Here is a 12875-nt window from a genome sequence, read left to right as displayed (position 1 = left end):
GGTAGTGTCTCAGCCTGGACATGGTCTCAGATAGGGACAGGTTGGAAGTGATGGTGCTGAGCTCTCCCAGCCTGCTCCACCAGAGATCTCCCTAGGCATGGGGCAGCCATCCTGAGCCTGGGTGCAGGCAGGCACAGAGCAATGTATAGGGAGCCTCTGGTGGACTGTGTTCATCTCCGCTCTCCATCTCCAAACACACAAGGATGAAGAGTCCAGGACAACAGGTAAAAGACCATAGGACTCTTGTCCTCAAGAAACAGTTGGCTGCTACTTGGATGGTGAGGGACACAGCAGTATCAGGAAGGCTTGGTCTCCAGGAGGGAAAGGCTGTTGAATTTCTAGTGCAACAGGGACTACCACAGTATTGAAGTCTTGGGACTCCCTGCTTGCTACGCTGGAGGAAACCTCATAGCCCTCCAGCACCAACAAAGTTGGCAAAGATGAAAAAGGAGATGTGTTCCCACTGACATGCCTACCATAATACCATGGTGATCACTGACCTGATCAGCCACTTCACAGAAAAGCCAACACACCTGGTTCTGACCCATCCTCTCTTCCCCAGCAACACAGGTTAGACTCTGGCTGCAAAACATGCCCCACAGGGTTAGACTCCACACCAAACCTTGTTAGCCCAGCTGGACAGCAAGCAGCTTTGGTCACTCACCTCATGTTGGAGGCCAAGGGAGTACCACAGCTGCCCTCTGAGCAGCAAGGGCTGTGCCGAGCACCCTTCTTTTGTCTCCCTCGCTTCTCCTCCCTCTCTGTCCAGGGGGTATCTGTGGCTGAACTGGTCCCAGAGTCTGGCTCCAAGTGAGCCAGAGGAGCAAAGTTCTCCTCAATCAGCTTGGCGCTGTCTCGGATCTGCCCTTGTATTTCTGGGGTGAGGGTTGGGAGGTCAAAAGTGAAAAAGGTCCCATGGGTGCGAGCTGGGGAGGAGAGGATGTCAATGGAGTCCAGGCTGGTGTAAGATGTGCCTTTGGCTCGATGGGACTCCATGATGCTCTCAAAATGCTTGCTGAAAGAGTCCATGCCATCCTTGGAGAGGCTGTGCCCTAGAAGGAAGGGCACTGGAGACTTGAGCATACCCTGTGTGTCTCGGTCCATGATCCTAGAGAGAAAGAAAGTGAGAAGAACTGGTCACTGAGGAGGAAGGGATCAAAGCCTGGAAACAAAGCCCATGCACTGCTCCAGAAGGAACTGGGGAGGGCAGAAATCTCCTCTGAACATCTGTAGACCTCCAGGGAAGCATCTTGCTTACCCGAGACATCATGGGAAGAGGGACTGGGCTGGCCTCCCTCCAGACATATGCTTCTCCTTTAATGCACCACAGAATTTTGTTCCTTTAGTGGCTCATCCTCATAAGAAGCTTATGAAATGGCTACGGCTCCCAGTCACCGGACTTGAGCTTAGATCCAATAAAGGGCTCAAGCATCAGAAGCAGGATGTGGTTCAGCTCAATTTTCAACCAAATCTGGAATTGCCTGAATTTTCCATGAGCCTTCAGAGCTCCCAGCACCCAGGAGGCTCCTGAGGCTGCTCAGGACAACAAGTGACTTTCCTCTACAAACACAGCACTCTGGCTGCTGAGCACCACCCTCAAAGCATGACCAATCCCCACCTGCAAAGTCTGTTGGTTGGTCTCAGGACATATTTGGGACCCATCACAAGGCGATGCTGAGCCCTAGGTTTCCCCAGGCAATATGGAGGGAGCCTCACACACAGCTCTGGGATCAGGGACCTGAGCTGGCCCATGTCCTAGGGGCCAGGCTTGGTACTGGTTGATCTTCTTATCAGGGATCAACTCTGTCTTCAACACAGGTCTAGATCCAGCCTGACACAATAGTTTCTAAACCCTGAAGCCCTGAGTGTTTTGCTCTGTAAATGAGGTGAAGTACAGCCTGCTCATCCGTCTGAGAACAGAAGGGACATTTCCAACCCAGGGAACATCAATGCTTCAGCCATACAAGCATAAACACAGCCCTAAAAGCCTACTTTACTCATAAGCTGCTATCATTTTATTAAAGCTGCAGAAAAGCACTTGTCATGCCACTCTTTCCTCTGATAAAAGGAGAGGAACTGCTCTAGCTTGTCATAACATTTGTTATGAATAAACAGCTTTGTACAGAGGGCTCAGAAGACGTGTTGCTGTTATAAGCATGGAATTATATTCATTCATTAGCCTCCCCATGCCACTCAAAAATCCACCCTGATTACTTCAGCAAGCCAAGAGCTGGCAGCTTGACTCCCCCAGAGGGCTGACTGGCTTCAAGGGGAGCGCAGTGAAGCTAGACACAGGTAAGCAAGGCAGGATGGAGGCTACTCTCTCCCAGCCATCAGTGTTTCCCTGGCTGTGCAGCACTGCTTAACACTCTTACCATTCCTGCAGGAGCCCCAGGAGCAGCCACCTCTGGGGTGGCTTTCTGGTGAGGCTGAGGCAGAAGAGACCTCTTTAACATCTGCAGATGAGCTTTACAGATGCAGATGTGTATTCCCTGTCCTCACCAGCCAGCTGTGTGCTACTAAACCAAGCTAACACCACTGACTTCATTTTGCACGTCGAATCCAGAAGGAGGGCAATGGGCTGTGCCAGGGAGGACAAAGCCAGCAGACGGAAGGGACCTTGTTCCCAGGAGACAGAGCTAGGCTCATTCATGTGATCAAGTATACTGCCACCAAGCCACAGAAAAAAACATAGCTGGTTTTGTCCACACTGTCCGAACTCTGGAAGCAATCTCTCCACCCCGAAATACCAAGCACAAAGCTGTCCAACTCCAGAAGGATCTAGGGGCAGCAGCATGGGTGCGATGCTGCCAGCACACACTGCTCCTGCTCAGACCTAGTCCCTTCATCAGCCCCTCCTGCACTGTCCAGCCCTCCACTTGCCACCCTCCTGCACTCCACTCCAGCCACACTGCCACCAAGCCAGACAAATGCAGCTGGGAGGAGCAGAGGAGGGGAGGAGACGCAGAGGCTGTAATTGAGCATCTGTGATGGGCAGCAGAAAAGCAAACAAGTTTCCAGCCTTGAGTTGGGGTGGAAAAAGCAGTGAGCCTTCTTTCAGAGAGGGCCAGGTGTGTACAAAAGAGGAAGCAGATCTTGGGAGCTGACAGCCACACTGCATTGCACATCAGTGCCAAAGCAAGCAGCACTTGAGGTGAAGGTCTGCCCATGGGGATCACGGGGGTTTGAGCTACTGGGCTTCAGCAGCTGCATCAGATGGTTGATGGAAGGGAAGATGAGCCCTGTTCTCCTCACCTGGTGCTGCAGAGCTGCACCATCCCCAGCACAGCAGGGGGGAGAAGAGGCCCTCTGATTTTTCTCTCTCTGCCAAATGCTCCTGTGTTGCTCCAGGCCTCTGACTGCATCTTACCATTCCCTGCTCCTCCTACCCGTACAGGCACAGCAGGCACTGTGTGGAGATCCCAGCTCAACCCAAAGAAGGTGAGACTGTACAGCACCACCCAGCAGCCCCTCGTTTTATTTCTCTCTAAACAAAGCTCTTGTACAGACCAGCCCCAGCAGCTCCTTGCACTTCCCCCAGGCTCCTTCACACATCTTCTCCAGCTAGACAGCTGCCCACTCTAAGGGCTCAGTGTCCAACTCCAACCCATGTTCAACCACAGGCATTGCAATCCCCCACCAGCTGCCCACACTCCTCTGCCACGTCCATGCTGTCACACTGGGGTCACACTGCTCCCAGTCATCCCCCACAAGGTGCAGGCACCTTCTCCCACTCGTTGGCAGGTGCATGCTGGCATCACCACAAGTGTCCCCTCTCCAGTGCTGCCAGTAGGAGTCTGTGGAATGCAGGAGCATCACCCCAAGCTGCAACTCTGTGGCCACCTTGGGCTCTGGCACAGAGGCATAGCCTCAGCACAGCACATCAGAGGCTTGTGGCTCCTGAGGCAGGCTAAGCCTATATGTTTCATCAAACCAGGGCTATAACCATTTTTCAACCCCCAACAAGGCCTGTCCTGCCACCTATTTTCTCCCAGTGAGCACAAAAACTCTGGAAAGGCTCCTCAGGTAGGCAGATACAAGGGCTTTCCCAGGTGAACCTGCTCTGCTTACAGGGAGAAAAGTCATCTCTGCCTTCCACCAGCCTCCCATGCTCTCAGGGAAGCAGGACGCCCCCCAGGAAAGCCTCTTCTCTCACATCAGCCCAAGGCACTGGTGTTGCAGGCCCAGCCAGGTCCTGCCTCCAGCTCAGCCAGCACGGCTGCCAGTGCTCAGGGAGGAAGGGAATTGGGCCCACTCTCACTGACACATCTCAGCTCTCTGAAACTAATGAGAATAAAGACAGTAAAGGCTTAGACTAGTCATTAGAGTCAGTAGATCTGACTCTAAATATATTCAGAGAGCGGATTTGCTGGAAGAAAACACCATTTCTTCCATTGCTTTCCATGTCTGATTTGATTTGGCATTGGGTGTTTTTAGCCCAATGTCCAGCCATCTGTCAGCACACTCTCTTATTTTGGGAGGATAAATCACCAAAGAAGGTGCCTTTTGGCCAGAGTATGAAGGACAAAAAGATAGTGCCAAGCCAAAATGCCCCTTTGCAGAGGGTACTAAACCTTTAAGGCTAGATTTTCAAAGGGATTTACATGTCTAAGTGCCACAAATCAGCATCCAAAGGTACTTCAGTAATTTTGTAGGGTCAGGTCTGGGGTACAGCAGCTCCTGCAGCAGCAGAATGATGCTGGCTCTGAGGAGCCCAGGGGGCTTCTTAATCACCTTGGCATCACCCCTCCTGTGAGCAGGCAAAGCAGAAAGCTTGAAGTAGAAAACATCAATACTGGTGACTGGTAAACAGGCAGGAGGACTGCAGCTGCAGAGCTCAAGAAACTGTGCGTAAGCAAAAACCCAGGGCTGTGGTGCAGGGACTAAACAAGCTCATGGATTGAGGCTTGTGGTTTTCAAGACACTGCCTGAAGGGTCTGCACCTACCCAGGGAATAATAATGGAGCTGCAAATCAAAAGAGCCACTGGTCTATACAAAAGGAGCCATGTAAAATGAATAGGACCTCCCTGTTTACACATCGGTAATTATACCAGGAGCACAATCTTTAGGACCAACAATGCATTTAAGGACACATCCAAGCTTCTCAGTGCTGTCTGGAGAACTACAGTAAGGTGTTTCAGAGGGCAAAAAAGCAGGTCTAGGCTTACAGCTCATAGGACTTGTAGTGGCTTACTACATATTTGAAAATAAAATACCACTATACAAGATAAGTGTTACAGTGACTTGAACAATTTGTTTGCAGTGATATAACTTTTACACCTTGCTCAAAACTTCCCACACTATTCATTTGGGAAAAAAAGAAAAAGGCTTATTTTCAGCTTTTTTGTAGAACCCTAAGTTTTTGAGACAAGGTATGTAGCATGGAAGGATATATTTGTTGCTTCCACCAGAAACACAAGTGCTGGACAAGCTGGCAGGAGCCCAGCTCCCCTTGGGAAGCACACTATCCCTACCATCAGCCCAGCACATTTGTGCTCCTCCTTCCCAGCACAGAGGCACCACTGGGGCTTATATTTTCATTCTCTTCTCCCACTGCCAACATCAAAATCTCCCTTTTCCTTTTCTTCTACATAAATGCTCCCTGCCTGCCTGTTGCACAGCTAGGTGAGTGTGTGCTGCCACGTGGCATCCCAGGCATCGCCCTGGCTTTGTGCTTCCCAGGCTAGACCTCTCTGCACTGCTGCAAAGCACCTGCTGCTGATGCTACGCCACCTCATCTCACCCAAGACTCCGCCAATACACATCAGGAGGTGACCTTGGCTGCTCCTGCCTGCACAGGCACTTCCTACTCCCTGCCAGAGCCTTTCCCCTTTAGGTGGCTGTCCCACAAAGTGCTCTGGAGATCCTTCCCCTCCTGATTCCTCCTGGGACAGGTGGATGATGCCCCACTATCTGCTAGTGCCTGGCACAGGGCAGACAGGAGCTCGGATGGCATCAGCTGCCAACGGGTGGGCAACTGAATCATAACCTTGGTGTCACCCGCTCCATCAGCCTCCCAGAACAGGGCGTTTTGCCACACAAATTAAAAACAACGCAAAAGACAACAAAAGGCTTTTCCAGCCCAGTGCATCCCCCACTCTTTCCCAAACACAGCAAATACCTACTGAGGCCAAGCAAAAGTGATCGCTCCTGCTGCAGAAGCTCAGCTGTCTCCAGAGGAGAGGACAGCTCAGCAGTGCCTGCCAGCACACAGCAGCTTCCGACATGGCCTGGGCTCAGGTGCTGTGACAACATCATATCAATAACTGGCAGTCAACACTCCACAGCACTAGGGGTGGCTGTAATTAACCTGGAGGAACCCGCACCATGAAGCCTCAGCTCAGCTGGGCGACCTGAGCTGCAGGGCTCACTCCAGGGGAGTGATTCCCACAGCACAGCACTCAGGGCTGGATCACCTGCACTGCCCTGCTTTTCCCATAGGGCAGTGAGGGCCCCCTCCCAGCCCCAGTGGGGCAATCCAGGACCCCATCCAACCCCCATGCATAGCTCACATGGGGCTACTGGGATTTTTGGCTCATTCTTTCACAGAGCCTCTTTTGCCATGCAGAGGACAACAGGAGGGCAAGAGAAGCTTTTTACCCTCATGCATGGAGTCTCACCTTTCCCTCTTCTCCTTCATTGTTGCCTCAAACACTTCATTGTCTTCTTCGGCATCTCCATCCTGCAGCCCATCCTTCGGGAAGCTGGAGCCCAGGGCAGGGGGCTCCTCTGGCGTGCTGTTCCTCCTACCAGGGGTACCCCCAAAGCTTGGGTTGCTCTCGCTGTCTTTCTGGCTCTCAATTGCTGAATCCACTTCCTCCTTCTCAGCCAGGATATCGTCAATATTGGTTTCACGATAGCACCTCAGGGGCACGGTGTCCAGGTCTGTCTCAGAGTACTTCACCGTCCTCCTTATAATACCAGTCTCACAGGAGCTGGACTTCTGGCTGCCCGGAGGAGACATCTCTATTTCTACTTCCACATGGCTCAGGCTGTGGTTGGGCATCGACCTTGGTGGCTCAGCAGGCAGCAGGCAGACGGGCTTCTGGGGAGGCTTGGTCAGGGGAGTAGAGTCAGGGACAGAGGAGCCTGCAATGGAGCCCCAAGCACTCAGAGCAGCAGGGAGCTGGGGAATGCAAGGGAGCTGCTTCTGCAGCTTCACGCACACCAAGAGAGAGGTCATGTGTGTGATGGGAACCAGCAAATGGAGAGGAGGAGAAGGAAGGAAAAAGAGTGGGGAGAGGCAGGAAGGGGAAGGAGTTGGGTGCTGTCAGTGCTAGTGAGCCCTTAGCCCCAGTTTGAACCCAAATGCCCTTCTGCAGAGGCAGCCAGGGTCAGGGCTCTGCATCACCCCCTTTGCACAATGCATTGCGTGGCTGCAGGGGAGGTTGGTGCGTGTAGGATCTGACCCCAGGAGGACATGGACTGGCTGATCCTGGGGGGACCTCAGCTGTCCAGTGGGCACTGACAAGTCCTGAGAGACACACAGCCCTAGAGGGAGTCCTGGCAGAGTTTCAGACTTGCAAAAGAGAGGTCAGTCTGGCCAAGGGCTTCCACTCCATCAACTTCTTACCTGTCTTTGGGGCATCTGAGGAGCCATAGAAGAATTCCCACTTGGCCCTGGCAATGCGCTGGGCATGGGCTGAGGTATGGCGAGGGTACAGCCAGGCGCTGCCCTTCAGAGGAGAGAGCAGTGAGTGGACAGAGGACCTCGGGGCAGAGCCCACGCCCGGTGCAGGGCACTCTAGCACCTACCTGGGACTGGGGCTCCAGCTTTGGAGGGCTCCTGGTGAAGGTAGGGAAATCCTCTGGCAGCCCATTGGTGAGGGAGTGGCAGAGGCAGTTGGCATGGAGGGCGCAGGGCTCCTTCCTGCAGGGCCACGGCCCTTCCGGGGTCCTGCCCCCAGCCAGGAGCGGGTCAGACGCGGAGGCCTCCAGCTTCAGCGTGCGCAGGAGCTGCTCCTGGGGCAGGGGCTGGGGGGACCCCACACCACCACCGAGCTCCAGGCTGCGGCTCAGGCTGCGGGGGCCGCTGTCCCAGTGGGGCTGGGGGGACGTCAGGCCGCCCACGGTCCGCACACTGGCCTTCTCAATGAAGCGGAAGGTGACAACGGAGCTGTGTCCCTCCGGGGCCGCCGCCACCAGCGGGCTGCGGCTGCCGGGGGAGAGGGCAGGGCTGGGCCTGCCCCGCTGCGGGGTGCTGGGCGCCGTCAGGCGACCTGCACCCAGGCGGCTTCCGTTGCCAAAAGCAACTGCTTCTACCGGCTTGCGGGCCAAGGAGCCAGTGCTGTTGTAGAGACCGAGGGGGCAGCGGCAGATGTCAGGGGCCAGACCCTTGCGCAGGAGGTGGAGGCGGCCAGCATTGAGGTTGGGGGTGAGGCAGCGTGGGGGGCTGCGTTTCCCAATCTCAGGGCTCCCTCCCACCAGCCATGGCCTCCTGTCCCCCCCACGGGCAAACAGCGGGGGCGAGGCAGCACAACCTTCCTCCGGGTGGAAGTGGACAGGTCCCCCCGCCTGGGCCATCCTGCCAGAGGAGGACACAGAGGTGTCAGGTTCGGAGCCCAGCAAGGAGACACAGGGATGGTGAGGCAGGTTTCTGGCACCCCTGAGATGATAGCCGGGTCAAGGGGTGACACATCCTCAGGCAGCCCTGAAACAAGGGCGAGGAGAGCTAGTTAGGGAAGGGAGGACACAAGGAGTCCCAGGGTCATGAGAACAGCAAAAAGATGCCCTGTCCTCATGGCAGGAGAAAGAGATGCTCCAGGTAAGACAGCCCCCTTCAAAGCCTCTTCTGCTGCAAGAAGAAGGCAAGGTTTGTGGTGGGTATCGCACCAGCAGCACTGGGGAGAAACTGGCAGCCCTTTGCTTGGCCTCAAGGCCCCTTGGGGTGTTTGCTCTCTTCCTAGGGTGCCAGGATGCTCAGGCACTTCCCCCAGACCAGCACCCCAGACACCGTGGAAGAGCACACTGTGTACTCTTAAAATGGGTTTAACATATTTACTACCCATAGACTACTAAAATAACTTCAATAAGGGGGGAAGGAAATTATATACTGGATCACCAGGACATTCTCCAATTACACTTTCTCAAGGAGTTTAACACAACCAGCCTGGGCAAGAAGCCTCTCTCTTTGGAGGTCAGCCTGGGTTTAAAGTGTGTCACACCAGCACATGCAGCAGCCACTATCGGTGGCATAGACAGAGCTGTCAACACTCGTAGAGCCAAAAATCAGTGGTCACGACAATCCTGCCCTGGGGGAACAGAGCACACCTGGCCGTTCCACAGCTCGTCTGCCTGCCTCTGCACAGAGATGTTTATCTGGAGGTGACACTAGCCACCCCAAAGCGGCAGGTGGGCGGCTACAGGGGAAGGCAGGACCCCAAGCCCCCATTGGTACCACTGGCAGGACTGCCAACAGCTTTCTTTCTGCAAGTGGACCTAAAATTCATTATTATCCTTCCCTGAGTTTCTTCGAATTCCTGGAATGCAGAGAAGACTGCTTTGGCTGCTTTTGCTTTCTGACAGATGCTTAGATACTAAGTCACTCACTTAGATGGCATCATTTGAAAGTGAGAAACCAAATGCCAGTTGCAAATGGAGGAAAGCATGATTTCTTCTCCCTTTTTCCAAGTACCAACCAAATAGGAATACATTCCTGAGGATGTGGGTCTGAATTTTTTACAGTGTTTAGGATCCAGGGATGTAGAGACATAACTCTTAACAAAACAGCCCAAATCACCCCTGTGGGGCAAGTGCCAATCTATCTGCACTATCACACTGCTGAAAAATCTGGCTCCTGCTGAGCAGCAGCAATCTGAAATTCAGCCACTGCAAAAAAAACATAGTCCTGTTTAATATGTTAGTTAGTGGTTTTACAAGCTTTTTCCCCTGTTACGGCTGTGTTCACATTCAAGGTTGCTGAAGTTAACTGATAAATAATAAAGATGTGGGGTTTATATATTTGAAATGAAATTCCTCTTTTTATCTCAACGCAGACTGACACACATGCCAAGGAAAAAAGTTATCACTAGAAATAGTTGGCATTCACTGTAACATAACAAATCTATTTAAAAAACCCTCAGCCTATCTCAATTCTTGTGAGTTACTGCTAAAATAAAGGGGATAAGCACAGCATGTCCTCCTGGTTATCAAAGGAGAATTACCAAATTCAGAGCAAAGGCCATGCCCGCCTGCGAGCCACCAAAGCCAGACGACTACAACATTCAGCACAGTGAGCTGTTCTTTAATCATGAAAGGTAAAAAGGCGTAAATGCAACAGAGGTGAAAAATCAATGACAGAACTAAAACTTCCTGCTTGCTGATTGTAATTTTTAATCAAATTGATGCTCTTTAAATCACTGTGATGAATAGGTTGGGCTGTAAGGCACTGGTGGACTGGAGAAAGCCTTGCTGGCCTCATTGCCTGAAGGCAGGAGAAATCCTGCAAAAGGAAAGCTACAGGGAAGCTGACCGGGCAGCCCAGGGCATGTGTTCAAAGAGAAAAACTCGAGAGCTGCAGTGTGATAGCCAGGGGCTGCATGACAATGGGGGATTTAATTTGCTCAATAAAACATCTCACACATACAAGAAACTTGCTCCTCCTGGCTGTCCCTTCTTAGCGGCAAAAGGGATGCCCAAGGATTTTTCCCAGCTCTTGCAGTGAGCTGTACCTGATGCAACAGGGGATGGTTATTCCTCGTGCAGATGCTTGCCTTGCTGAGCAGGGCGACGTGGGGTGAAGGCAGCAGACAGCAGGAACTGCTTACACTGCGGGGGAAGAGCACACCCACACCAAGGATGTGTGGGGACAGCTCTGGGGGAGGTTGCAAGGGGAATGGGCAAAGAACGCAACAGGGATGGGAGGGAAACAAGAGGTATAGGGCTGGGGGCTGAATTCAGAGGACGGGCTGTACCTGTGTGCCGGACATGGTACCACTGTCAGCAGTGGCAGCAGGGGATGGGGGAAACCGGACTGTGCCCGGCCATCTGACAGAGCTGGGGCAGGATGGCACCCAGGAGGTGCATCTGCGCTCTGGAGGGACACAGAACAGTTTCGGGGGTTCATGGGTGACCGAGTAGGGGTCCCTGGCGGCCCCCAGGCTGTGGGGCGAAGAAGGGACCCCCTCCTGACGGAGTGTGCGGGCGGAGACGTGCCACACTCCAAGATGGGGCTTGCCTGCCCTTCTCTCCCTGGCCCACCCAGCCTGGCCTCCCGTCTCGGCGGGATCAGCCCTGAGTGGATGTGACATCCATCCGGATGAGCAGGGAGCCCCCCCCGGCCAGGAGGGCCGGCGAAGCTGCCCGCTCGTCCGCTCCCGCCGCGGAGCCGCCCGCCGGGCCCCGGCCGGCATCCCCCTGCCCATGCAGGGGCTCCGCGTCCGTCCCCCCGCACCGGCACACCGGGGCCTCTCCGCCGTAGCGCGGGCTGGCCTCGGCCCCGCCGGGCATCCACCGGTGCCGCCGCAGCCAGGTGCTGCCGCCGCCCGCCGCTCACCGCTACCGGGAGCGCGCAGAGCCGCCCCGGCCCCCGCAACAACTGCTGCAACTTTCCCCGCTCCGATCTCCGGCCCCCGCCGCGCCCCGCTCCGCTCCCCGCGCCTTACCGGCAGTGCCGCCGCCGCCGCATCCTGCGCGCCGCTGCCCCGCGCTGCCGCCGGCCCAGCCCGCCCCGTCGGGCGCGGTAACCCAGGGTACGGCTCGGTGCGGTGCCACTGGCCCCAGCTCGCCGCTCCCCGCCGCGCTAATCCCGGCCCGGGCCTGTCACTCCGCCCCGCTGACAGTCCCGGCAGCCAATGGGAAAGCCCCGCCGGGCGCCGCGCCCCGCCCGGTGGCACCGGCAACACGCGGGGCTCGGAGCTCGGTCGCACTGACGCTGGCTGTGCTGGCCCTGTGCCGGTGGAGCACCGTGCAGGTCTGCGTGTCCAGGTGTCCCGGTGTGCACGTCCCCATGGGCCAGTGCGAACCTGGCGTCACGCAGTGGCGGGCACAACCCCGTATGCTGCCGTGTGTGTCCCAGTGTAACAACGCACACGTCCCCGTGTCCCGATGTGCACGTCCTCTGTCTTCAGTGTGCACATCACCATGAGCGGCATGTCCCTGCTCAGCAGCATGCGTGTTCCTGTGTAACGATGGGCATGTGCCCTGATGCATGAGTGTACATGGACCTGTGTGTTGGGCCACAGGCTGTGCCCATGTCCCTCCTCTGCTCAGGGACCTCGAGGACAAAAAGACAAAAGCTGCCATGTCCTGGAACCCCCCAGCTATCCCCAGCAAGCTGGTCGCTCTTGCCCTGGGAAGCAAATCCCGTGCTGGGGACTCATCGCTCCAGGGGCTGGTCTCACCCCAAGCACACCACAGCCACAGGTACCAAGATGTCCCAGGCCACCAGGGACCTGACACCACTGTGTCACCAGCCACTCCAAAGATGGGAAATGCTATCCCAGTCTCAGGAAACCACTTCATGCTACAAAGGGAAAAAAACCTTCCATGGTGACCTGGGGCTCTGCTGGCACCAAATGCAGGTGTGAGCAGAGCCAGTGTGGGGCAGCCAGGTGCCAAGGCAAAGGGTGCCCTGGCAGGGCCACTGTGCTGCCACCACGCTAGGTCCACACACCACCACTGCCAGGGCTGGCAGCCAGCAGTCCCTGCCTGCCCAGGCTGCCAGATCAATTCGCTATTAAACGGCACTTTATTACCCAGCCCAGCAATCGTTATTAAATGTGTGCGAGAGTAGAGGCCCAGGGGAGCCAAGGGCCTCATGTGAATATTGTGCCTGCCAGAGGAATCTGGGGACAGCTGCCCCTCCCTGCTGCTTTGCCTGCCTGCAGTGAGCTCAGCTGCCTGCCCTTGCCATCCCTCAGAAAGTGTCCCCCCT

At 55.2% G+C, this 12875-nt stretch overlaps 1 protein-coding gene across 2 annotated transcripts in view; it reads right to left on the bottom strand.

The window, feature by feature from the left end:
* Positions 1–11635, bottom strand: part of PSD (pleckstrin and Sec7 domain containing) — a 37591-nt gene extending 25956 nt beyond the window's left edge. The window contains exons 1-4 of one of the 2 annotated variants that reach the window (XM_051618417.1): positions 7757–8524; positions 7575–7677; positions 6622–7090; positions 665–1108 (exon numbers count right to left, since the gene is read on the bottom strand). In XM_051618417.1, coding sequence (XP_051474377.1) covers positions 665–1108; positions 6622–7090; positions 7575–7677; positions 7757–8524 — 1784 coding nt within the window. Of the gene's footprint in view, positions 1–664; positions 1109–6621; positions 7091–7574; positions 7678–7756; positions 8525–11604 lie in introns of those variants that run through there. The other variant, XM_051618416.1, reaches the window with a different exon arrangement.
* Between the last annotated feature and the right edge of the window lie 1240 nt (positions 11636–12875).

The sequence above is a fragment of the Apus apus genome, chromosome 4 (genome assembly GCF_020740795.1).
Source record: "Apus apus isolate bApuApu2 chromosome 4, bApuApu2.pri.cur, whole genome shotgun sequence".
In the NCBI taxonomy this organism is placed as follows: domain Eukaryota; kingdom Metazoa; phylum Chordata; class Aves; order Apodiformes; family Apodidae; genus Apus; species Apus apus.
Note: the sequence above shows the minus strand (reverse complement) of the source record. Positions and strands in the feature narration are given on the sequence as shown.